General features: G+C 40.7%; 1 protein-coding gene across 2 annotated transcripts in view; it reads left to right on the top strand.

The window, feature by feature from the left end:
• The window catches only part of arsh (arylsulfatase H), a 53,078-nt gene extending 36,472 nt beyond the window's left edge, over positions 1-16,606 (top strand). Inside the window, exons 7-10 of one of the 2 annotated variants that reach the window (XM_034187219.1) lie at positions 1,875-1,997; positions 5,364-5,523; positions 7,733-7,854; positions 15,067-16,606. In XM_034187219.1, coding sequence (XP_034043110.1) covers positions 1,875-1,997; positions 5,364-5,523; positions 7,733-7,854; positions 15,067-15,470 — 809 coding nt within the window. In that variant the 3' untranslated portion in view covers positions 15,471-16,606. The remainder of the gene's footprint in view (positions 1-1,874; positions 1,998-5,363; positions 5,524-7,732; positions 7,855-15,066) is intronic. The other variant, XM_034187217.1, reaches the window with a different exon arrangement.
• Positions 16,607-25,814: the final 9,208 nt, after the last annotated feature.

Below are 25,814 nucleotides of genomic sequence, written 5' to 3'. Positions count from 1 at the left end.
ATGCAAATTATTGGTTGAGTTAATAGGGTTTTAAAAAGGAATAGTTTGCACCATGTGTCATGTTTAGTTATGATGTTACGGGGTAACATATACACGTCATAGAATCCAATGGACGTTGACATTGTTTGACCTTTACTTTGGAGACCAAACATTCAACACAGTCAGAACTATTCCATTTGTTAATCCTATTAGTTTGTCAATAGGATTTACTGACATTTACTAAGTCTGTGTATACCTTTTGGTACAAAATCCTGAATCCTGATGACAACTTCAATTCGTCCGTATTCCGTTTTGTTTTCTGTCTTGACGGTTCCTCATTGTTTGTGTAGTTCCCGTACCGTCAGCGTTCCATTTGATTCTCGTCTAACCTCCCAAGTCCGACGTCTTGCATGAACATTGACGATATCTGAACGGATCAATAACTAAAGATCCGACAACATGACTCGTCCATGTGTGGGATGAAAAGCAACGTTTTCATACAGAAACAGCGGCAAGAACGTTTGATCAACTACTTTAACTATTTATGCTGCATGTTGTAGCCAGAGACAGCTGCAACGTGCATGTGCGCGCACACGTTGTAGGAGACAGGCCTGTTGTCCAGACAACCAGATCCCGCAGCTGCAAAGTGTCAAGGTTGCTGTTTGCTTCATTTTTCTTTTGTTAGTTTCAGTTTTGTGTCGGTCTTTTATGCGCTCTGCACTTGCAGGCTTTTCGGTGATGGGAGAAGTGCTGGCTCATTCATCCACTTTTTCTTGAGGATTTGTGGCTTTGTGACTTTCTTTCATTCAGCGATCACCGTGTGCCATGTGATCGGGCCTTTAATGAGCCCCTTGCTTAGTCTGTCATACCAAAGTGCTTCAAAAGATCTTGTTCTGGTTCTGTTCTGGTATCAAAGCATAACAAACCTACCAGCCTGAATCCTGAATGACAGCCACTCTATTGCTTTGACATCTCTAATCATGAAGGTGTTTGAAAGGCTTGCTAAGAAAACTATTTGATTCTCCATCTCCAGTTCCATTGACTGACTACATTTGGCATATCATCCAAACAGGTGCAATGATGACGCTATTACATATTTTACATACTATTCTCAGCCAAGTGGACAATAAAAGTATTAGGAAGAAGGGAATTACATGAGAATGGTCTTTACAGAATACAGCTTGGCGTTCAACATCATTGACCCACTTAAACTGTTCACTAAGCTGAGGGACCTGAGACTGAACACTCACTTCTTACCAGCAAACCCCAAGTATTCAGAGTGGGTGGCTTTGGATCCAGAACTGTCACCCTTAACACTGGAGTTCCACAAGGCTGCATTTTAAGCCCCTTGGTGGACATACGTACAATACACCCACAACTGTATTGCCAATCACAGCTTTAACTTTATTGTGAAGTTTGCTAATGACACAGTTGTGCTTACTCGCATTTCTAACACTGTTGAAACAGCCTGTATGAAGAAGGTGGAGAACCTGGTTCAGGGGTGTCATAGTAACCACCTACTATGGAATGTTAGTAAAACAAAAGAGATGGTGGTGGACTTGAGTAGGTAACCACAATGCTCCATCTCTCTTCTCTACATTAACAGAAAATAATTTGACCACTGGTCAAATTATTTTCAATCTTTTCTAGGGGTACCATCGTTTTTGTCCAGACCAGTTTCATTAGTTTCTTGTAAATGTTTCTCTCAAATGACATTTTAGAAGAAATGTCTGATTTTCATGAGTTCATTTTCAATAGTTTTTATTTATTATTACTTTTGTCATTTTTATGTTATTTCAGTGACCATTGTGGGTTTTTCATTCTTTAACAGAAGGGTACCAACAATATCGTCCACATGTGCACACTCTTCTTTTACTTTGTTGAAATGTTTTCAGGTCAAATAACAGAGACGGTGGATTCACTTGGTTTAACCACCAACACTCTGATGTACTTTGCATCTGACCACGGTGGATACATCGAGGATAATCAGAAAGGAGGCTGGAATGGCATTTATAAAGGTTGGTAAATCGAGGGGAAAAGTTGCTTTAATGACTATTGTTAATGTAATATTAACTCAAGCAAACAACAGATATTTGTAGCCTGAAAATTACTGCTGAAATGATTAATCAATCACTTGATTGACTGAAATGTAAAGAATGCTGCTTCTCACTTTGAAATCTGAAAATCATCAGCATAATGTTGATGACATATGAAACTCAAATGAAATTTTTTTAAACGATATTATGTCAAATTACATCAGCTACAGTAAATGAAGAATAACATGTCATTTTAAAATCCTGTGGTTTTATTTCATTACTTCTCATTCCATTTTAAAAATACTGATGAGTATGTTTAGTTTTAAAAATGAAAATGAAAGTCGTCTTTACTGACATATTTTTAATGACCACTCAAGGCCCACCTACAATATCTTCATGGCCACGACCCACACTTTGGGAGTCATTATCCTACACCATGAATAGTTTAAGTCCTTTATCAGGCAAAAATGCCAAACATTGTCTGACATGATTGTCTAAAATATGATGATTTTATTAGAAATTTGAAAAACTACCTGCAATTTTGCTTCTGTAAACATTCACATGCACCGCACAAGTCTGTGGTTAGAGATATACAATACAGTATGATAAATTATTGTTAAATGTAACAAAATGCATAAAACATTCATCCCATGTCTTTCTCATGGGGGGGCTCAAATCCTGTGGCAGTTTTGCCAACCCCCCCCATTTTCATGTTATGACATTGCAAAGCAAAAGCATGTAACTGAGATGGATAATATCAATTAAGACATTTGTCATTTCTTTAATTCACTGCGTTTTAAGTTAAAAAAAAAAGCAGTAATTGATTCTTGAAGCCCTGTTTTGGTGACGGGCTAACTATAACCTTAACACATACAGAACTTGGGTCATGTCATGTCGATACTGTTTCGATTTCTTCAGAGGGAAATATCAGTTCAAACTAGGGCGCTGGGTCCAAAGCAGCTGAGTTTTCACCTTATTATTCATGTGTGTGTTGTGACCATAATATAAAATTAACTAATTAGAGTGGCACCTGTCATCATCTTTAAGCCAGAGTACACCAGCTGTTGAGCCTCGTTGCTACGTCCCACAAAACTCTGGAAGTGTGCTAACTGTCATGACAGTTGGATTTTGGACTCCACTATTATGTGTGAAGATTGTTCATGAACCAACATCCATGAAATCAGTGTAAAAATGAGAAAGTTCATACCCTTAAAATACTGTTAAAATTAAGGTAATATTATTTACATTTCACTCTCTGGTGCACTCTGTCTATGCACCTTGTCCTCTTGCAGGCACGGAGACAGAGCATGAGTTACTCTTTGTTTAGGTTGGAGTGTGTGGGTTTTATTGTGTCTAAGCATGAGTTGTTACACATATACACAATAAAGTTGCATTAGCTGCTACGTTTTCATTTCAAGTTACAGTTTTGTTTTTTGTTTTTCTAGTCATTCCTACATTTATTTCATTGTTAATTATTGTTTCTAATTCAGTTTGGTGGTCTGATCATGTCATAATATGCAGAGTATTTACAGTAGTGTTCAGAATAATAGTAGTGCTATGTGACTAAAAAGATTAATCCAGGTTTTGAGTATATTTCTTATTGTTACATGGGAAACAAGGTACCAGTAGATTCTCACAAATCCAACAAGACCAAGCATTCAAGATATGCACACTCTTAAGGCTATGAAATTGGGCTATTAGTAAAAAAAGAAAAGAAAAGGGGGTGTTCACAATAATAGTAGCATCTGCTATTGATGCTACAAACTCAAAACTATTATGTTCAAACTGCTTTTTTAGCAATCCTGTGAATCACTAAACTAGTATTTAGTTGTATAACCACAGTTTTTATGATTTCTTCACATCTGCGAAGCATTAGTTTTGTTGGTTTAGAACCAAGATTTTGCTCATTTACTACTGTGCTTGGGGTCATCGTCTTGTTGAAACACCCATTTCAAGGGCATGTCCTCTTCAGCATAAGGCACCATGACCTCTTTAAGTATTTTGACATATCCAAACTGATCCATGATACCTGGTATGTGATATATAGGCCCAACACCATAGTAGGAGAAACATGCCCATATCACGATGCTTGCACCACCATGCTTCACTGTCTTCACTGTGAACTGTGGCTTGAGTTCAGAGTTTGGGGTCGTCTCACAAACTGTCTGCAGCCCTTGGACCCAAAAAGAACAATTTTATTCTCATCAGTTCACAAAATAATCCTCCATTTCTCTTTAGGCCAGTTGATGTGTTCTTTGGTAAATTGTAACCTCTTCTGCACATGTCTTTTATTTAACAGAGGGACCTTGCGGGGGATTCTTGCAAATAAATTAGTTTCACACAGGCGTCTTCTAACTGTCACAGCACTTACAGGTAACTCCAGATTGTCTTTGATCATCCTGGAGCTGATCAATGGGTGAGCCTTTGCCATTCTGGTTATTCTTCTATCAATTTTGATGGTTGTTTTCCGTTTTCTTCCATGCATCTCTGTTTTTTTGTCCATTTTAAAGCATTGGAGATCATTGTAGATGAACAGCCTATAATTTTTTGCACCTGCGTATAAGTTTTCCCCTCTCCAATCAACTTTTTAATCAAACTACGCTGTTCTTCTGAACAATGTCTTGAACGTCCTATTTTCCTCAGGCTTTCAAAGAGAAAAGCATGTTCAGCAGGTGCTGGCTTCATCCTTAAATAGGGGACACCTGATTCACACCTGTTTGTTCCACAAAATTGACAAACTCACTGACTGAATGCCACACTACTATTATTGTGAACACCCCCTTTTCTACTTTTTTACTAATAGCCCAATTTCATAGCCTTAAGAGTGTGCATATCATGAATGCTTGGTCTTGTTGGATTTGTGAGAATCTACTGAATCTACTGGTCCCTTGTTTCCCATGTAACAATAAGAAATATACTCAAAACCTGTATTAATCTTTTTAGTCACATAGCACTACTATTATTCTGAGCACTACTGTATGTGTTATCTACACATCATGTGGCATTATGTGACTAATACATCCTTTGAATAGCAAACACACCACACTGGACTTCAGTGTTGGTTTTTGCTGGTCTGTGACTCTTTTGTCCCACAGAATCCCAAAGCACCCTTACTGTACCTGAACACACCTCATTTAACTTTAACTGGCACCACTCATGTGGCTGGGCATGAAATCTGTAATTGCAGTGAGTGGACAGTGGTGTGCTGTGCACCAGGTGGACGCTGGAGCCCCAAGAGTTCAATTTGACTTGTATTATCAAAAATTTGAAATCTGACTATGTATCTATCTGTATCTGATGGTGACAAATATCTATGATGAACCATTACTCCTGTTGTCTTTCCTCTAGGTGGGAAGGCCATGGGGGGCTGGGAGGGTGGCATCAGAGTGCCTGGTATTTTCCGCTGGCCTGGTAAACTGCCAGCTGGAAGAGTGGTGGATGAACCAACTAGTCTTATGGATCTATATCCCACACTCAAATATCTGGCCAAGGATACACAACCAGACAGGTACACACTAAAAATTGTAGAAATGTCTCTTAACTGGTTGATTTCATACTCCGTCTTACGTTTTTTTTTAATAAACTTGCAAAAAATTTCCAAAAATGTTTTTCATGTTGTCATCATGGGGTGTTGTGAGTAGAATTTTGAGGGGAAAAAATAATTTGAAATAAGGCTGTAACATAACAAAATGTGGAAAAAATGAAGTGTGTATTTGTTTTGTCTTCCTCCCATTTTCTAGTTTTCTGTGATAACACATCGCCATCACTTTTTCACAACCCCAAATCAGAAAAAAGTTGGGACAATACACTAAATGCAAATAAAACAATGTGATCCTTACATTTACTTTAACTTCTATTTCCTTGTGGACAGCATGAACTCAAGATATATCATGTTTTGTGCAGCAAACTTAATTTCATTTGTTAATATACGAGGTCTATTAGAAAAGTATCCGACCTTATTTTTTTCAAAAACCATATGGATTTGAATCATCAGACATGCTTGAACCCTCGTGGGCATGCGAGTTTTTCACGCCTGTCGGTTACGTCATTCGCCTGTGGGCAGTCTTTGAGTGAGGAGTCGCCCACCCTTTCATCGTTTTTTTCATTGTTTAGGAATGGCTCAGAGACTGCTGCTTTGTTTGATAAAAGTTTTTTCAAAACTGTAAGGCAGAACTGAGTGGACACCATTCGATAAATTCAGCTGGTTTTCGGTAAAAATTTTAACGGCTGATGAGAGATTTTGGTCTGGTAGTGTCGCTTTAAGGACGGCGATCTGCGCTTCGAGGCGGCAGCGTCTCGCCGTTTCAAGTTGAAAACTTCCACATTTCAGGCTCTGTTGACCCAGTAAGTCGTCAGAGAACAGAGAACTTTCAGAAGAAGTCGGCATGAGGAGTTTATTCGGACATTCTATTGTTAACGGACATTTTGTAATGAAAGAATGTGCGGGCAGAGTCGCATGTCGGGCCGGACCTGACCGCGGGGGGTCGCGACAGGAAAAACACCTCCGTTGGAAACCTTAACGGGCAAGTTGGAACATGCCCAAGCTGTTAAACAATTTCTCAGTTACTCACTTGTTGAAAGCCATCAAAAGCCGCCTGAATTTTACAAATGGGTTTCAACACGGAGGTGTTTTTCCTGTCGCGGCGCACACAGAATCGCCGAGTCGTTTCCGTGACGACTCGGCGAATCTGTTTTTGCGCGCACGTCTTTCATTAAAAAATGTCCTTAAACAGTAGAATGTCCGCATAAAGTCCTCATGCCGGCCTCTTCTGAATCTTCTCTGTTCTCTCACGACGTCCTGGGTGAATTAAGCCTTAAATTAGGATGGTTTCAGGTCGAAACAGGCCGACGACGGCGCCTGCAAGCGCTGCGCGACGTCCCGCTCCGTGGGAAGTCCTTACAGCGACAGAAACACCCCATAATCTCTCATTCACTGAAAACCAGCTTAATATCTCGAGTAGTGTCCACTCGGATATTCCTCACAGGTCCAGAAAAAAATTTTGATAAAGCAATGCGCGCCGTCTCGAGCAGCGTGTGAAACAAAGGAATTCAGCCGAGAGGGCGGGACCACATCTCACTCAAGGCCTGCCCACAGGGAAATGACGTCACCGACGCGTGAAAAAACTCACGCATGCGCACGAGGGTTCAAGCATGATTGGTGTAATCGCACGTCATTCAAATCCATATAGTTAAAAAAATAAATAAAAGGGTCAATTTATTATCTAATAGACCTCGTACATCCATTCCTGCATTTAAGAGCTTCAACTCATTCCAAAAAAGTTGGAACGAGGGCAATTTATTCTGAATAGACGGATTTAATGAAGGATCAGTCTTTTGTGTAAACTTTTTTTTAATTTGCATTTCTACATCATCCAAACTTTTTCTGATTTGGTGTTGTACATCAGTATCCAAAGGCATCATTGTCTGAGTTCAAGAGAATTAAAAAAAATTTCAAGGACATTTATTCAAAAAATACCCTCCATTGCATTTTCAAATAACCTTAAAATGATCTGTTTTATTATTTTGATCCAATTCTGAATATACTGGCATCTGTTCTAGGTCAAGCAAAATCTTTTCATTGTGTTTTGTTAAAATTGGCACAAACAACCTCATTAATGCGATGATTATAATTTAACAAGTTGAAGGTTTTTCCTCCTTGTCCTTGTTGTTTTCTTTATACACAGACACATTCTCTACCTCTTTTTCTCTCCTTTTAGACCCTTGGATGGCTACAACCTCATGCCGCTGTTGGAGGGGAAATTAGAGCGATCAGAACATGAATTTATGTTCCACTACTGCGGTGTCTATCTCAATGCCGTTCGCTGGCACCCTCCAGGCAGTGAGAATGAAATTTGTTTTGTTCTTTTACCAGGCATTAGAAAAAAAACAACTGCAAAAGCTATCAACACAACACCCAAAGCATTTGATAGTTAGATTTTTTTTTATCTAAAATACATACATTTGTTGTTTCACATCGAAGGTCAACTTGGCTTTTACAGTTTGCACATTTGTTTTTTAATCGTAGCTCCTTCCTCTAATTCCATTAGTGCCCAGATGAAGAAAAGCATCCATAAGTACCTTCTCAGTTATGAGCAGCAGTCTCCATGAAAATTGTCAGGACTTGAATGATTATGAGCTTGACTGCTGTCACTGACTGAACAGTCCCCCTGCCTTCACTGCACATGTGTCATTTCAGAGCATCAGCAGCAATTCACTGATTATCGCCTCGTTTCTCCTTAAAACTGTATTCCAGTCATCATCTGTCTCAGCGACAGATATCTGAAGCTTTTGTACAACAATCATTTTGTAGAAGAATTTTTAGGTCCATAACCATGTCTTGGGAATGAAATAAATAAAAAAGTCGAAGGAGGAGCGATGCCCGCGGGTCTCCAATAAATAGACGAGCGCGGTTGTCATATTCAGTCTCTCTAGAGGACTCAGTTTGTCTAAGCTTTGTGTCGAAGGCTTAAACTTAAAAACTGTGCATTTTATCTTGCTTAAGGCTGAATTATTCTAAAGTGTTGTGTCATTTTCTAGCATATCACTTGCAATTAGTTTGTGTTATCTAAAAGACGACATCCTGAGAAGACTAAAGACGAGCCGCGACAATTTCTACATAAATTCAGCATTATTTCATGATAAAAGATGGGGACCAATCAGAACGCCACAGTAGCGCATCTGTCTGAGTCTGACTCTCTGAGTCTGACTCTCTACACCCAAAGTGATCAAAGGTAATAATGTAATTATTAACCATCAGATGACAAAGTAAAACCTCTTAAATCATTCTTAAGCCAAAATGAGGCGATGATCGGTGAATTGCTGCTGATGCTCCGAAATGACGCATGCATAGAGGAAGCAGGGCGGACCAATTTTTAGGGGCGGACCGTTTAGTCTGCGACACCGGTGTCGTTGACCGAACCAAGTTTGGTGAGAACTTTGAGTTTGTTAATCCTGAAATGAGGAGAAAGTGAGATGAACCAAATCCTAGAAATATGGGTAACTCAAGCCTGTTTCAGAAAGGGAAGTACAGTGAGGAAAATAAGTATTTGAACACCCTGTGATTTTGCAAGTTCTCCCACTTAGAAATGATGGAGGGGTCTGAAATGTTCATCTAAGGTGCATGTTCACTGTTAGAGACATAATCTAAAAAAAAAACATCCGGAAATCACAATGTATTATTTTTTAATAATTTATTTGTATGTTACTGCTGCAAATAAGTATTTGAACACCTACCAACCAGCAAGAATTCTGGCTCACACAGACCTGTTAATTTTTCTTTAAGAAGCCCTCTTATTCTGCGCTCTTTACCTGTATTAATTGCACTTGTTTGAACTTGTTACCTGTATAAAAGACACCTGTTCACACACTCAATCAATTACACTCCAACCTGTCCACCATAGCCAAGACCAAAGAGCTGTCTAAGGACACCAGGGACAAAACTGTAGACCTGCACAAAGCTGGGATGGACTACAGGACAACAGGCAAACAGCTTGGTAGAAGACAACAAGTGTTATGATTATTGATTAGAAAGTGGAAGAAACACAAGATGACTGTCAGTCTCCCTCGGTCTGGGATTCCATGCAAGATCTCACTGCAAGATGACAAGCCCTGGTTCACACCTAAACTCCAGCAGCTCCGTCAGCAGAAAGAGGTGGCTTTCAGAGAAGGAGACAGAGACAGCTATAGAGGTGCAAAGTACAGATTTAGCAAGGAGGTGGCAAAGGCTAAATCCATGTACAGTTCACGTCTGCAGCAAAGGTTCTCTGCCAACGACTCGGCCTCTGTGTGGAGGGGGTTGAAAGAGATCACCAACTACAAGCCCAAAGCACCTTGTTCTATTGATGACCTCAAGCTGGCCAACGACCTGAACGTCTTCTATTCACGCTTTGAAGACAAGGACTCACACCTCCCCACCCCCCACACAACTGGATATTCAAACACTCTGGACCTCCCCCCTCTCACTGCTGCCCTCCCCACTCCCCCTGTTGCCCTCTCGGTCCAAGAGGAGGACGTGAGGAGACATTTCAAAAGGCTGAATCCACGTAAGGCCCCGGGCCCAGACTGTGTCTCTCCTGCCACCCTGAGACACTGCGCTGATGAGCTGGCCCCAGTCTTCACGGGGATCTTCAACACCTCCCTGGAGTCATGCCATGTTCCAGTCTGTTTCAAGTCCTCAATCATAGTTCCAGTCCCCAAGAAACCACGCGTCACTGGACTTAATGACTACAGGCCTGTGGCTCTCATGTCTGTAGTCAGGAAGACCTTCGAACGCCTGGTTTTATCCCACCTGAAGTCCATCACCGACCCCCTCCTGGACCCCCTACAGTTTGCCTACAGAGCCAACAGGTCTGTAGATGACGCCATAAACCTGGCCCTGCACTCCATCCTGCAGCACCTGAACTCCCCAAGAACCTACGCTAGGATCCTGATTGTGGACTTCAGCTCTGCATTCAACACCATCCTTCCAGCTTTGCTCCAGGACAAGCTTTCTCTGCTCCACGTGCCCAACTCCACCTGCAGGTGGATCACAGACTTCCTGACGGACCGGAGTCAGCGTGTGAGGCTGGGAAAAAATGTCTCGAACACTCGGGCTCTCAGCACAGGATCTCCACAGGGCTGTGTCCTTTCCCCTCTGCTCTTCTCCCTCTACACTAACTGCTGCACCTCCAGCCACGACTCTGTAAAGCTCATCAAATTTGCGGACGACACCACCCTCATCTGACTAATTTCGGATGGGGATGAGTCTGCCTACAGCAGGGAGGTGGACCGGCTGGTGACCTGGTGCAGCAGCAACAACTTGGAGCTCAACGCTCAGAAAACAGTGGAGATGATCGTGGACTTCAGGAAAGCCACAGCCCCCCCGCCCTCCCTCGCCCTCACCAACAGCCCCATCACCACTGTGATCTGTCACCGCTTCCTCGGCAACACCATCACCCAGGACCTCAAGTGGGAGTCAACCATCAGCTCCCTCATCAAGAAGGCCCAGCAGAGGATGTACTTCCTGCAGCAGCTGAAGAAGGCCAAGCTGCCTGTCCAGCTGATGGTGCAGTTCTACACGGCCATCATCGAGTCCATCCTCTGCTCCTCCATCACGGTGTGGTACACCGGGGCCACAGCCAGGGACAGACACAGACTGCAGCGCATTGTGGCCTCTGCTGAGAAGGTGATCGGCTGTAGCCTTCCATCTCTCCACGACCTGCACGTCTCCAGGACTCTGGGCTGAGCAGGTCGGATCACAGCTGACCCTTCTCACCCTGCACACGGTCTGTTCAAACCACTCCCCTCGGGCAGGAGGCTACGGTCCATCCGGACCAGAACCTCCCGCCATAAGAACAGTTTCTTCCCCTCTGCCGTTAGACTCATGAACACCTCATAACTCAGTCACCTTAAGCTTAACTCTGTCACTTTATCATTTTATCACGGGTCACTTTAGACAGTGTACTTTGGTTTTTAATTGCACTCCTCCCACTGCACTGTTTTTTTTCTTCTGTTTCGGCAATAAACTTCTTCTGATTCTGATTCTGAAGAGGACCTGGTCAATGACCTGAAGAGAGCTGGGACCACAGTCACAAAGATTACATTAGTAACACATGCTGTCATGGTTTAAAATCCTGCAGGGCAGTAAGGTCCCCCTGCTCAAGCTAGCACATGTCCAGGCCTGTTTGAAGTTCACCAGTGACCATCTGGATGATCCAGAGGAGGCATGGGAGAAGGTCATGTGATCAGATGAAACAGAATAGAGCTTTTTGGAATCAACTCCTCTTACCATGTTTAGAGGATGAGAACAACCCCAAGAAAACCATCCCAACTGTAAAGCATGGGGGTGGAAACATCATACTCTGGGGGTGGTCTTCTGCAAAGGGGACAGGATGACTGCACCATATTGAAGGGAGGATGGATGGGGTCATGTATTGCGAGATTTTGGCAAACAACCTCCTTCCCTCAGTAAGAGCACTGAAGATGGGTCATGGCTGGGTCTTCCAGCATGACAATGACACCAAACACACAGCCAGGGAAACTAAGGAGGGGCTCCGTAAGAATCATTTCAAGGTCCTGGAGTGGCCTGGCCAGTCTCCAGACCTGAACTCAATAGAAAATCTTTGGAGGGAGCTGAAACTCCAAACCTGAAAGATTTGGAGAAGCTCTGTATGGAGGAGTGAACCAAAATCCCTGCTGCAGTGTGTGAAAACTTGGTGAGAAACTACAGGAAATGTTTGACCTCTGTAATTGCAAACAAAGGCTACTGTACCAAATATTAACATTGATTTTCACAGGTGTTCAAATACTTATTTGCAGCAGTAACATACAAATAAATTATAAAAAAAAATTATACATTGTGATTTCCGGATTTTTGTTTTTTTTTAAAACGTCTCTAACAGTGGACATGCACCTAAGATGAAAATTTCAGACCCCTCCATGATTTCTAAGTGGGAGAACTTGCAAAATCGCAGGGTGTCCAAATACTTATTTTCCTCACTGTAAGTTAAGATCAGATTCTGTTCAATTTCAATTTATTTTCATTTATATAGCGCATTTATATAGCGTGCTTCTCACAAGTAAGGTCTAACCTTACCAACCCCCAGAGCAACAGTGGTAAGGAAAAACTCCCTCTGAGGAAGAAACCTCAAGCAGACCAGACTCAAAGGGGTGACTCTGCTTCGGCCATGCTACAGACACAAATTAAAGAACAATTCACAAAACAAACATACAGGAAATGTTGCCGCTGCACAGGACGGTTTCTGGAACAGATATCACACCCACCTCTGGATGGAGCCACACCTCAAACAGAGAGAAAAGAAAAAAAGCAGAATCAAGGATCAGGAAGACAACAAATACAGTGTAATTTGTCAGCATTAAGCAACAAGAAAAACAGAAGAAATACTAAGGTGATCGCCGGCCACTAGCCCTAAGATTCACTATGTTACTATGGTAACATACAAAGCAGAGAAAATAGTAGGATTTTAAAAAGGAATAGTTTGCACCATGTGTCATGCTTAGTTATCATATTACGGGGTATCATATGTCACATGTCATAGAATCTAATGGATGTCGACATTGTTTGACCTTTATTTTGGAGACCAAACATTCAACACAGTCATAGCTATTCTTTAAAACCCTGTTAACCAATAATTTGCATCATGTTTTACCATAATTGGAGCAACTTTAACTTTTGACCCCTGTAAAACTGAAACTGACCTTTGTCGCCATGCTTGCTGTTTTTACCCCATAACTCCAGAACATTCAGTCACAGATAGTCCAAACTATACCTTTCTGGAATCTGTGATCAGACACATAATGTGGTATAGCTTTCAATATGATTGGAACTTTTTTTTTTTTACCCCTGTGCAGTTCTTCAGTTGACCCCTACCTGGCCCCTTATTGAAAATTCAAATGGCTAATGTTATTTTTCTGCAATATGTACCAAAAGGTATACACCGTCAAATTTTGGTGCTTGTAACTGGATTTGAACGATTCTTAAAGTTATCTGCCATACTAATGACATGCCTACAGGCAGGTGGTGTTGGGTCTATACATGTACGTATATTTGCTGAGCCAGTAAAAAAAAAAAAAAAAGTTCCTTTATATATGCGCATACAAGAAAAGGCAAAACTGAATGTGCATTGTAACACTGTCACAGATGTTGTATAATAAAATTAATTTTTAAAAGACAAATAAATGGGGAAACGACTGAGCAGCTGAAACGCTGCCCGGTATAAATGCACACACACGCGTGACTGTTGTGTCCAATATGATGTGACCGTGCCATAAGCAGTGCATTCCAGGTGTGAGTGCAATGCATGTGAAAACAGCATTATAATGGGGATGCCAGGGTTGGTTAATCACATTGAAATGGCCATTGAATTGTATTTACTGTTATGTATCAAATATGATTAGAATGAGGCACAGCCACAGATCTTTTAAGATGTAGTCTCACCACTTTATTGCTGTTGCATTCATGTCCTTTTTTGGGCACAGGATTGCACCTCAGTGAAATACAGTTTAAGTTCATGGCTGTGTGCTCATCTCAATAATGCACTTTGTTTTTGATGCTGTTCTGGTTTTTCTGTTCCCTGTTTCTTCAGCTTGGTAAAAACTTTGCAAAAGAAAACCTTGTAATTGTTAGAATGGACTAAGCAGTGGGTCACCCCTTTGAGTCTGGTCTGCTTGAGGTTTCTTCCTCAATATCATCAGAGGGCGTTTTTCTTTACCACTGTCGCCTGTGTGCTTGCTCTAGGGGTTGGTAAGGTTAGACCTTACTCGTGTGAAGCACCTTGAGGCAGCTTTGTAGTGGTTTGGCGTGATATAAATGAAATAAATTGAATTGAAATTATGTTCATTCTACAAGTTTTCACCAGTCATGTTATATTTGTGATTAAATAAATATAAACAAAATCAAACCTACGCATTGACTCGATCAGCAATTTTCTCACACTGTTTCTCACTCTGTTGCAGCTGCAATTGTGTTGTGTCCAACTTTTTTGTTTTTTTAAAGTGGTTGCCATGGTGAATCCCATTATCTGAGCTCCATTAATACTGCCTTTTGTGCACATGGAGTGAACCTACTCTGAGCTGATTAAACAAATTCAAATCAGCTGTTCTGGAACTGATAAATCAGAGTTTACCATCTCAGAGAAAATCAGCTCAGAGTTCAGAGACGGACTCAGAGTCTGCTCAGCAGAGTACATAAAATACAACCTACCCTACAACAGAGGTGGGACCAAATCACTCTCAAGTCATAATGACCACCAGTTGTTTGCAAGCTGACTTGAGACTTGACTTGAGATTTGCAGATTGATGACTTGAGAATGAGTTGACAGTGACTTCGTCCCACCTCTGCCCTACAACGTCCAACAATTCTCATTTTTCTTAATCTGGGTGCAGTCCAAATTTATTTCTGTCTGTCACAGGCCAGCTCCAGCTTAATCACAGTGTTTTATTCAATTTACAAGTATTTCCTGTTTTTCAATAAACAACTCACAAATAAGCCAGTGTTAAAAAAAAAAACACTTTCTGCATGTTCATTGACTATTTTGTTTATATTTGTGTCCAGGTAACTCCATCTTCAAAGTGCACTTTTTTACACCTAATTTCTTCCCGCCGGGAACTGGTGCATGCCATAACTTGGGCATATGTTTATGTCACGATCATGTGACGCACCACAACCCGCCTCTAGTGTTTGACCTTTTCTACGACCCCTCGGAGTCTCATCAGCTGAGCCCCGACACTGAGCCACGATTTGATGAAATCCTGAAGCAGACGGCCGAAGCTGTAGAGCGGCATCAAAGTACCTTTCCAAACACGGGAGTCCCCGACGGTACCGGCTCGCACACCAGCACACACGGTGTTCCGAACCAACTGACCTGGCAGGAGATTGTGTGGAAGCCGTGGCTTCAGCCCTGCTGTGGGACATTTCCGTTCTGTGGCTGCAAAGAGGAGAAGAAGTCACACACTTAAAACCAGTTTGCTCCCAGACACACTGAATATCTTGATGATCCATGGCAGAATATAGCTCATAACAGAAATGCATTTGGGTGTGTCCAGTTCCAATTTGCTATTTGCACGGTGTGTAATCTCAGCACAGAGTAAGGTGCAGGGAGCAACAAACTCATCAGTGTGTTTTGGATGTAACATGAAGTAAACCAATCAGGTTGTCCTCTGTTATTCCCTTTTAGAGTGCGTTGTGCTTGAAAAATGTGCTTTGCAATTTTGATGGTTGAGTCAAGTGAGAGGTTTTCTGGCGAGGAAAGGAATCTGAAGGTAAAACATCAAAGTGCGTCATTGAATGTCTTGTTCCTGTGATATGTCTCACTCCTCCACTTCCATCCATCCAGTCTCACCCAATCTCATCACCACCCCCCCCCCCCCCCCCCCCCCCCACTGCACCTGCACCGCGGTCAGCCACATCTCAATACTTTGTATGCACGAACAGAAAACATTCATAAAATTGTGTACACACATCATGAACACACCTATTTAAATAGGTGTTGATCTGTACTTTCTGCTGTTTCATGAATGAAAAGCACCAACATTTTTAAGACAAACACTCTCATGGGATGGGTGTGTGTATATTTTGTATTTTTTCACTGTGGGGTGCGTGTGTGATAATGACTACTGCATCACTTTGAAACTTTCACTGTGTGCTGCCCTGTTGCACATTGTCTAAGACAAAGCCCTTCATCTCAGGATGCTTCCTTGGTATATGATAGTTATGTTGCTTCTGAGGTTCAGCATTCCTTCAAGAGAGCTCAGCCTTTCTACTGTTTAGAAGTTTGCAAAGATAAGAATTTTTTATGCATTAACCAGCACAAAGTGTTCAGTCTTGTGCACAAATACTGTGCAGGTGGGACAAACCTGCAACCTTGGATTAAATTATTTGTCTCTTCCAGTAGTGTTAAGCTTTCGATCGACCAAGCGGGGTCATTTATGACCCAGTTATATTTTATACAAGAATATTTTTTCTTAAATGCTCAATTTGTGCATATATGCCTAAACTTCTTCCTTTATGTGTGACAAATATAAAATGTTTGAAAGTAGTTAATTATGATTGTCAACCATTTTCTTAATTTCAAAAAAATAAATAAATAAAAATCTGACTGGATGTTGTCACATCAAGGGTGCATTCTTTATGTTGTCCTACATGAGATGCCAATTCGAAGGAATATTTCTTTCCCATATTGTTCCATTTTTTTTGTCTATGTATGGCCTGTAGTCCTGTCTTGATCAGAGGGTCCAATATTTCCTAAGACTGTCCTACTGGGGACAGTTCTTGGCCTTGGGTTCTTCCACAGCCTCATCCCCATGCTTGTCTATGAGCTCTGACTGTGACTCAGTCACCATCCTTGCGTAACCTCTACCTTCACCTCTTGCATGCAGATCCTGATCACCTCAATTTGGACATATTTGCCTCAAGGATTCTGCAGCAGTAAGTCTTGCTCAACAAGTGGTGAGATGTTTCTCCAGGAAACAGTCATGTCTGGAAGGTGAAGAGTAATGAAATCGACACCTAGAGGCAAACAGTGGATTTTACAGGTCATGTTTTTAAGTAATTTTGTTTTGTATCCCCTAAAAATCAGTAAACATTACAGACTCTAATATAAACTTTAATAACAGTAGAAATAAATGACAGCAGTAGTAATATTTTGTGTACGGTGCATCTAGAAAGCATTCACAGTCCTTCACTTTTTACACATTTTTATTATGTTACAGCGTCATTCAAAAACAGAGTGAATTCATTTTTTCTGACAAATTCTATTCACAACACCCCATAATGACAACATGAAAAAAGTTTTTTGAAATTTTTTGTAAATTAAAAAAAAAAAAAAGCCAAGAAATCACTTGTACGTAAGTATTCACACCCTTTGTTCAATACTTTGTTGATGCACCTTTGGCAGCAATTACAGCCTCAACATTTCTTGAATATGACGCCACAAGCTTGGTGCACCTATCTTTGGGAGGTTTTGCCCATTCCTCTTTGCAGCACCTCTTGAGATCCATCAGGTTGGACGAGGAGCGTCGGTGCACAGCCATTTTCAGATCTCTCCAGAGATGTTCAATCAGATTCAGGTCTGGGCTCTGGCTGGGCCACTCAAGGACATTCACAGTTTTGTCCTGAAACCACTCCTTTGATATCTTTGCTGTGTGCTTAAGATCATTGTCCTGAAAGATGAACTGTTGCCCCAGTTTGAGGTCAAGAGCGCTCTGGAGCAGGTTTTCATCCAGGATGTCTCTGTACATTGCTTCATTCATCTTTCCCTCAATTCCCTCAATCTTGCCACTGAAAAACATCCCCACAGCATGATGCTGCCACCACCATGCATCACTGTGGGGATGGTGCCTGGCCAGACATGGTTGTCCTTCTAGAAGGTTCTCCTCTCTCCACAGAAGAATGCTGGAGCTCTGACAGTGGGGCCATCAGGTTCTTGGTCACCTTCCTGATTAAGGCCCTTCTCCCCTGATTGCTCAGTTAAGACGGGCGGCCTGCTCTAGGAAGAGTCCTGGTGGATTCAAAACTTCCCTCTATGGATGATAGAGGCCACTATGCTCATTAGGACATTCAAAACAGCAGAAATGCTTCTGTAATCTTCCCCAGATTTGTGCCTCCAGGCAATCATGTCTCAGAGGTCTACAGACAGTTCCTTTGACTTCATGCTTGGTTTGCACTCTGACATGTGGGACTATGGAACCTCATATGTAGACAGGTGTGTGCCTTTCCAAATCATGTCCAATCAGTGAATTTATTCCAGGTGGACTTCAATTAAGCTGTGGAAACATCTCAATGATGATCAGTGGAAACAGGATGCACCTGAGGTCAATTTTGAGCTTCATGGCAAAGGCTGTGAATACTTACGTACATATGATTTCTTGGGTTTTTTAATCTTTAATACATTTGTAAACATCTTAAAAAAACTTTTGACATTGTCATTATGGGGTTTTGTGTGTAGAATTTTGAAGAAAAAAATGAATTTCATCTAGTTTGGAATAAGGCTGTAGCAAAACAAAATGTGGAGAAAAAAATTAAGCACTGTGAATACTTTCCGGATGCACTGTAAGTCATATACACTCACTCACTCATCTTCAATCGCTTACTCCAATTAGGGATAACGGGGGGCTGGAGCAGTCATAGGGCATCAGGTGGTGTACAGCCTGGACAGGACACCATTTCTTTCAATCTGATTAGATTGCAATGTATCAAATTTTAAAAATGTGTTCAAAAATGAAAAAGCCACTCACAAGGTTATCAGTAAAGAAGTCATAATGCATAATTAACCTGCCCAAATAATCAACTTTCCTCATCACATGCTGTCTAATGAGCATTAATGTGGAGGTCATGCTAACTCTCATGTGTCTGATTCAAATGATGTAAAAACTTTCTAAATATCAAACCAAAACGAGCTCTTCACCTTTTATACATGTACACATATTCAGTTTCAAACCAAAGCTTAACAGGATGCAGATGTAGACACTCTGCAGACACACAAACTGTATTCTTACAAACACCTCTCAGATTAAACATGTTTACACTGAATCGATGAAACATTCTGCTTCTTATCGTAACGGACATGCACCTTTACCTCACAGAGCACATTACACAAGTAATTTATGCAAACTATTTTAAAATAGGGGAACCGGGGCACAGTGAATCAGAAGCTGTAGCTGCAAAACTGCATATATATTTGCAGCAGTTATGCCATATTTTTATGCATAAAGACATCCCCCTTAGTGCTGTTTTTTTGGATACATTCAGGGTAAAAATAAGAGGCAAGTGAAGTAAATTTTTTCCTATCAAAAGCAAATTTTGTGGATGTCAGTGGTTTTGTATTTATTTCTTACAACAGAGGAAAGGTGGCCCAAAAAATTGTTATTAGTTAGAAAACTACCCCGTCCAACTGATGAACATGTGTTATGTCTTCTCCAGACTATCAGCTATTTGATAACATGATGTGTGTCACATCCACCCGGGGCACAGTGAATCAGTTTAGAAAGTGATTCACTAAGCCCCAGTATCAAGTGGATGACAAATATTACTTGTCGAAGCTTATACAATTTATTTTTCCATGAATTAGTTCTAATAATTTGTGTATATAAACAACTGTTTTCACGTTTGAACAGAAATTATGACAGTTGTATTTATAATAGTTTCTAAAGGACTTATATCACTATATAAGACACTCACACATTACATAGCTGGTTTGCTGGATTATAGTTTGTATATGCATCAGTATATATTTAATAATTTGAAGAAATCCTTACAATCGTGTTTTTTTCATTATATTCTAAGTTGATTCACTGTGTCCTGTGAATTAGTGTCCGGGGCACAGTGAATCAAAAAATTTTAAAATCAATTTTAAACTACACTTGGGGAGACATAAATAACACATCCTTATAAACAATAACTTGCTGTATTAAATCCACAATAGAATGACCTAAACCTATGAATAATGTGTTTATGCTGCCACAAAACATCATTTCTGAGCCACTGTGCCCGGCTTCCCCTACAGTATTTTTGTCTTGCTAAAATTGTATTTTGAGGTATTTTTCTTCTGAAATATAGGAGGCTCCTTTGTCTTTGATCTTTGTTACATCCAGACTGATACTGATGTCATTATATTTATCTGAGCGCTTGTGATTATTTTCTGCAGTTTTTTCTGAAGAACTTAAGCTGATGTGCAATTGAAATATGTAGTTTGGAATTGACACCATTAGGGGGCAGTGTCAGACTGGGTTTGTGATGCATTTTAGCAGAGAGAGAGAGAGAGAGAGAGAGAGAGAGAGAGAGAGAGAGAGGTGGGGAGGAGTACAAAGAGATGAAGGGAAGGGAGAGATGAAGAGAGATTTCATCTCAGTCACTTTTATCATTTGTATATCCAATAGAATTTCTGGATTTGCCATTTGGGAGCCATAGGGGGGAAAAAATTCTTCCCACCATAAAATAAATACAAATATCCATAATCAGATGCATAAACACATCAGCAGTCAGTCCACATTTATTTCTATGTTGTGCCACAGCCTCTCCAGGCTGAAGACCACCCCGTCCATTCTCCATTTTACACGGAGGTGTGTCAGGAAGAGCATCCAGTGTAAAACTTCTACCAAATGAACAGGCAGCACCCAAGAGAGAACATTGTAATGTTCCGCATCGTAGTATTTTTGTTGAAGTTTTGTTTAATGATAACACTGTCTCTCTCCTTCATGTCTTCATCACTCCAGGAGTAATTCTCTTCCTTTGTCTCTACTTCTCTCATCATTTAAGTGCCAAGAGATTAATTGAAAAAGTATTATTATTATTATTACTTAAATCTCATGATAAGAAAAGTCTTTTCATTCACTTCTCTCCAGAGCAGAGCAGAGTGTAGATGTCTCAGTGAGACTACAGTATGGAGAGTTGGGTTCAGTTCCCGGACACGCCGTCTGTGTCCTTGGACCTGACACTTCATCTGCATTGCGTTAGTCCACCCAAATGGGATTGGGACCAGCCTTGGAACCTGAGATGGACTGGTATTCCAACCAAGTGGAGCAATAGACTCTCATCTGCTTCACGTTACAGAATCTGACGATGAGCACCGGCACCGATGGACCTCGGGGCCTGTGTGGGACTTTACTTCCTCCAGGAAGGTCACACAGCACAACTTCAGCTGCAGAATACAAAGTAACCAACACTTGGGGTTTGATGATGTGCTCAAGGGGCACCAGGGCAGGGTAGATGTTAAGCAACAGAGTCCTCACTTTGAAGAGCTTGAACAATGACGATGCTGCTTCACGACTGTTTAAACCTCGTCTTTTATCATCATTACTGCCGCTCTCCTCCTCGACTGTCTGTGACGCAATATGAAATGTTGCTGCTTTTATATCCAACAACTGCACTTTAAAACAAGAAGCACTCAAAATGTGTAATGCCCTTTCAATTTTTAGACATCCATGAATTTCTACAAAAGATTCTGCATTAAATTATCATATCAGTCAACACAAAATGTATACACATGAATTATGAGGCATTCTACAGTTAGGGATGTGTACATGAAGTTTACAAGTTGGCACAACACACAAACAAATCTGTGTAGATGAAGTATCACAAAAGTATTCTTGAAAAGGCACGCCTACCATTAATATGCAAATAAATGCGCCAAAGAACCCCAAAATCTAATGTTTTCCTGCTCCCCCAGGTATACCTATAGTGTAAGTATCAAATTACTACATAAAATGAGATAATCCTTTAATGTTCCAAAGATGGGACAATTTGCATGATCATGTTTACAAGAAAAATCACTTTATTTTCAATAATACATGGACCAAACAACCCAAAAATCTGATCAATAATCTTGCAAAAAAAAAAAAAAAAAAAAAAAATTGAAATTCTTATATTCATGATAAATAACCAGTTCATCATCAATAATGTGCAAATATGTGCACTAAGTAACTAATCTAAACAGTTCTGCTGTTATGGGACACCTATGTATGGTTTACCTATCAAATATGTGCCATCTGTTGTTAATACATGATCATGTTTGCAAAAATTATAATTTTTATTCTCATTAATAAGCAAATAAATGCGCCAAACAACCAAAAAATCTGCCTGCATCTAATCATCTAATCCCTAGGGAGTGTTTTTGGTGTAAGTATGAAGTGTATCTGATAAAATTATGTTCACAAGAATAACCACTTTATCCTTATTCATATACAAATTGGTACACCAAATAACTTAAAAATAATATAAGCATTTCTTCTTCTCTCCAGGGGGAACCTGTGGTGCAAGTACCAAATGCGTACCATGTATTGTTAATACATAAGTGTGTTCACAAGGGGAAAAAAAATAAATAAATGCACCAAACATCCTTAAATTCTAGTTGGGTCATTTAATCCCCAGGGTGGATCTATGGTGTAAGTATCATCAAAGTGTTGACTGTATATCTTGTTTTACAAGAATAACTAGTCAATCGTCATGTATATGCAAGTATATGCACCAAGCAACTTTAAAATGAAATCACATTATCTTCTCCCCAGTGTATACCTATGGTGTAAGTATCATGTGATTTCACTGTATGTGTCCACATGCATTGCTCACACACACACAAATACAAATTAGTCATAAAACTGTGCTAAAAAACACAAAGATAGCAATTTTTTTGAAATCCTGGTTTACAAAAGCCACTTTTAATTTCAAATTTTCTTTCAAAAATAGCTCTTTTGTGTTATTCTGAAGTTCACTTTTTCATTTCATTTGTAATTGTTGCCATGGTCACAGTGTTTACTTCTCTCCCTCCACAATTCATTACAGCAGCTGGTTTGTTCTATCTCAGACGATAAATCATGCATTCGAGCGTATGGCATAACATTTGGCCGTGCGTGTAACATAATGACAGCTGGTGGTGGTGACTGTCACATAACAAAGCGGCAGATAAATGCACACAGATACACATGCACACACATGCACAGTGGATGATGTTCTGAATATATTATATGGTCTTTGTGTAAAGGTCAGTGATTCAGGAGAAGTCATAAAACACCTCTGTAGCCTTCTGTTTGCCTTCACAGACATAAACATGCACAGTTTGGCAAAGCCTGGACTGTCACGTGGAAACAGCGATGTTATGCATTCTATTTAAGTTCTACTGCTCTCTTACTGTGCTTTCAGTAAGTTGTTGCTTACAGTTTTGCAAGCTGGTAGAGCTATCAATCAGAAAGTGTTAGCCGGATCAGTTTGTTGTGGAAAAACGTGATGCATCACGTCGATTTCATCTAGAAAAGGTTTTCTAGTTTTCAGCATTTAAAGCTACAGTGTGTAGGATTTAGGGGCGTTCATTAACAGAAATGGAATATAGCATTCTTAACCATCTGTTTGTCTGTCCACACAGGGGTCTGCCCTGTTTTCAGAAGGTCTTTTGGGGATTCCATACTTTTACTGGGGTGCCCTGACTCTTCAGTTCCAGTTTCATTTTCTGTTCCAAAATCCTAAACATATTACTGTTGAGAGTTTTTTTTTTTAACTGAAACCCAACTGATTTTCAAACTACCAGGTTTTCTGACTAATGGCCCTTCTGAAAATAAGGTGAGCACAGTTGGCATGTGAGCCTGTGACAGGCTGGTGTCCTGGTGTTTCCACCCAAAGTCCAGCACCCTGAGGCTCTATGAGCGATGGAAAGAGGGCGAGCATTAGTGTGTGTCAGAGCAACAATCCAGGATGAGACGAGGAGCATCCATGAAAATATCAGTGAGGTGACCTCCCTACCCCCCAGATCAGAGTTCTGCTAACAAGACGGCTGAAGACAGACAGTGATAATGAAGAGGAGGCACCATGGAAGACTAAGCCCCTCCATGGGATGTAACATCAACAGATAGAGGAAGTAACTGACATCAAGAAGTCCTACCAGGGGCTAGAAAAGGCTGGACTACAAGACATCACAGAGGCTCTGATCATGGCAGCACAAGAACAAGACCTAAGCACCAGATCCATAGAGGCAGGAGTCTACCACAGGCCCCAAGCTGAAGGCTGTATGCCCTAGAGACAGTCCAGCACATAGTAGCAGCATGCAAGAAGGGGACAACATACACAGAGAGGCACAGCCAAGTGTCAGGAATCATGTAAAGGAACATCTGGGCTGCATTCAGATTCAAAGTCCCCAAGTCCCGATGGGAGACCCCGCCGAGGATCACTGAGAATGACAGGGCGAAGGTCCTGTGGGACTTCAAATTCCAGACAGACAAGCAGCTGCTGGCCAACCAGCTGGACATAGTGGTTGCTGACAAGAAAAATAAGACCCTAGTTATGATCGATGTGGCAATTCCAGCTGACAGCTACATCAGAATGAAGGAGCAGGAGAAAATCCTGGGTGTGAGAGGGGGATTTTTATATGTACAAATAAATATGTATTTTATTTTATAATACATATTTATATGGATACAACAAATGCCATGTCCCTCCTCTTCTGTTAAGTCAACAAATCTCAGGCAAAAACACAACTTCCATTCCAAAGTATAATAAAAATGGACATTTTATTAGTTTGTGTAATAACTGAAAATGCACAAACTGGACAAAATATCAATTTTAATCTTTCTGGCCTTCCTTTCTACCTCAAGTGCAAAAAGTGTACATGTTTTTATCCCAAACAATTTCACTCTGAGGAGATTTGTGAGATAATTGGAGTCTGTAAATGCAATAGCTCTTTGTTAGCTGTGCATGTGTGGGAAGAAATGTTTAAAAATGTGTTTATACTCATGAAAATGAGGGTACAAGTGTCTGGAGCCAATCAGCACTAACATTTTAGTGTACATTTGTTTCATTTGCACACATTTGATGTTCAGCTGAGGTTAAACCACCACTGACCGCCGCAGTAAAGCTGTCACACAAAATTTGAAACTACACCTCCATGCAGCGTGCTCTGTCCTCAGCTCCAGTTTAGTTTATTATTATTTCCAGTTAGAGCGTTGATGATGTGATATTCTGCAATGTTCCTGTGGCACACAAATAAACTCCAATTTTCTTCCCTAATAACCAATACTGATGCAGAATCTATGTGTGTGTGTGTGTGTGTGTGTGGTGGTGTTTTGTGGGTTGCCAGGTGCTTCATTCTGCTCTGTGCGATTGGGGTCTCACCCACTCGAAATAGATCGCTGCAGCAAAGCAGCAATTTAGCATCATTACAACATTATTCCATTACAAAGTGCAATGAGAGCGAAAAAATGGCTGCTGTCGGGTTTATCAATGACTCTGGCTCACGTGTGTGGCAGTGTGCATGTGCACTATGTGTGTATTTACGTGTCCTGCATTCTGCTTCAAAAAGCCATTAAAGAATTGAGAACCACAAGTAGCAAGTTTGACCACGTTACTGGCACGCGGGTCTTGTTTTTTCAGCTTCCTATACAATTGAGATCCGAATTTGCGATTTTGTTAACATATAAACACACAAATTAACAGATCTTGGGCAGACTCCTTTAACCTCATTTCCTGTACTGTTCAAAAAAAAAATGCAACCTATTTTGTGCACTCAAGGTGAAAAGGACGTCAGCAGGCTCTAATGTTTTCTTTTACTTTGCTGCTTTTCTGTGGAATAACCCGCTTATCCTAGACAGTGTGTTTCTGAGACTTTTAAACTTTAAATCCACACTTAAAACACCAGTGCGCTCTTCAATTTATACATATCATTTGCCTAATATTGGCTTTTCTGACACATTAACATTTTTAATCGTTGATCGCAGTGGGATAAGATCAATCCCACAGCGTAGTTGATTACTTGTAATGATGTTTACAATCAGAATACAAAATGCATGTATTTAATTTAAAACGTACACCAAAAAGATGTAATC

Source organism: Thalassophryne amazonica, chromosome 14 (assembly GCF_902500255.1).
Source record: "Thalassophryne amazonica chromosome 14, fThaAma1.1, whole genome shotgun sequence".
NCBI classification, from domain to species: domain Eukaryota; kingdom Metazoa; phylum Chordata; class Actinopteri; order Batrachoidiformes; family Batrachoididae; genus Thalassophryne; species Thalassophryne amazonica.
The sequence above is the reverse complement of the archived record's forward strand: the minus strand, read 5'-3'. Positions and strand labels throughout refer to the sequence as shown.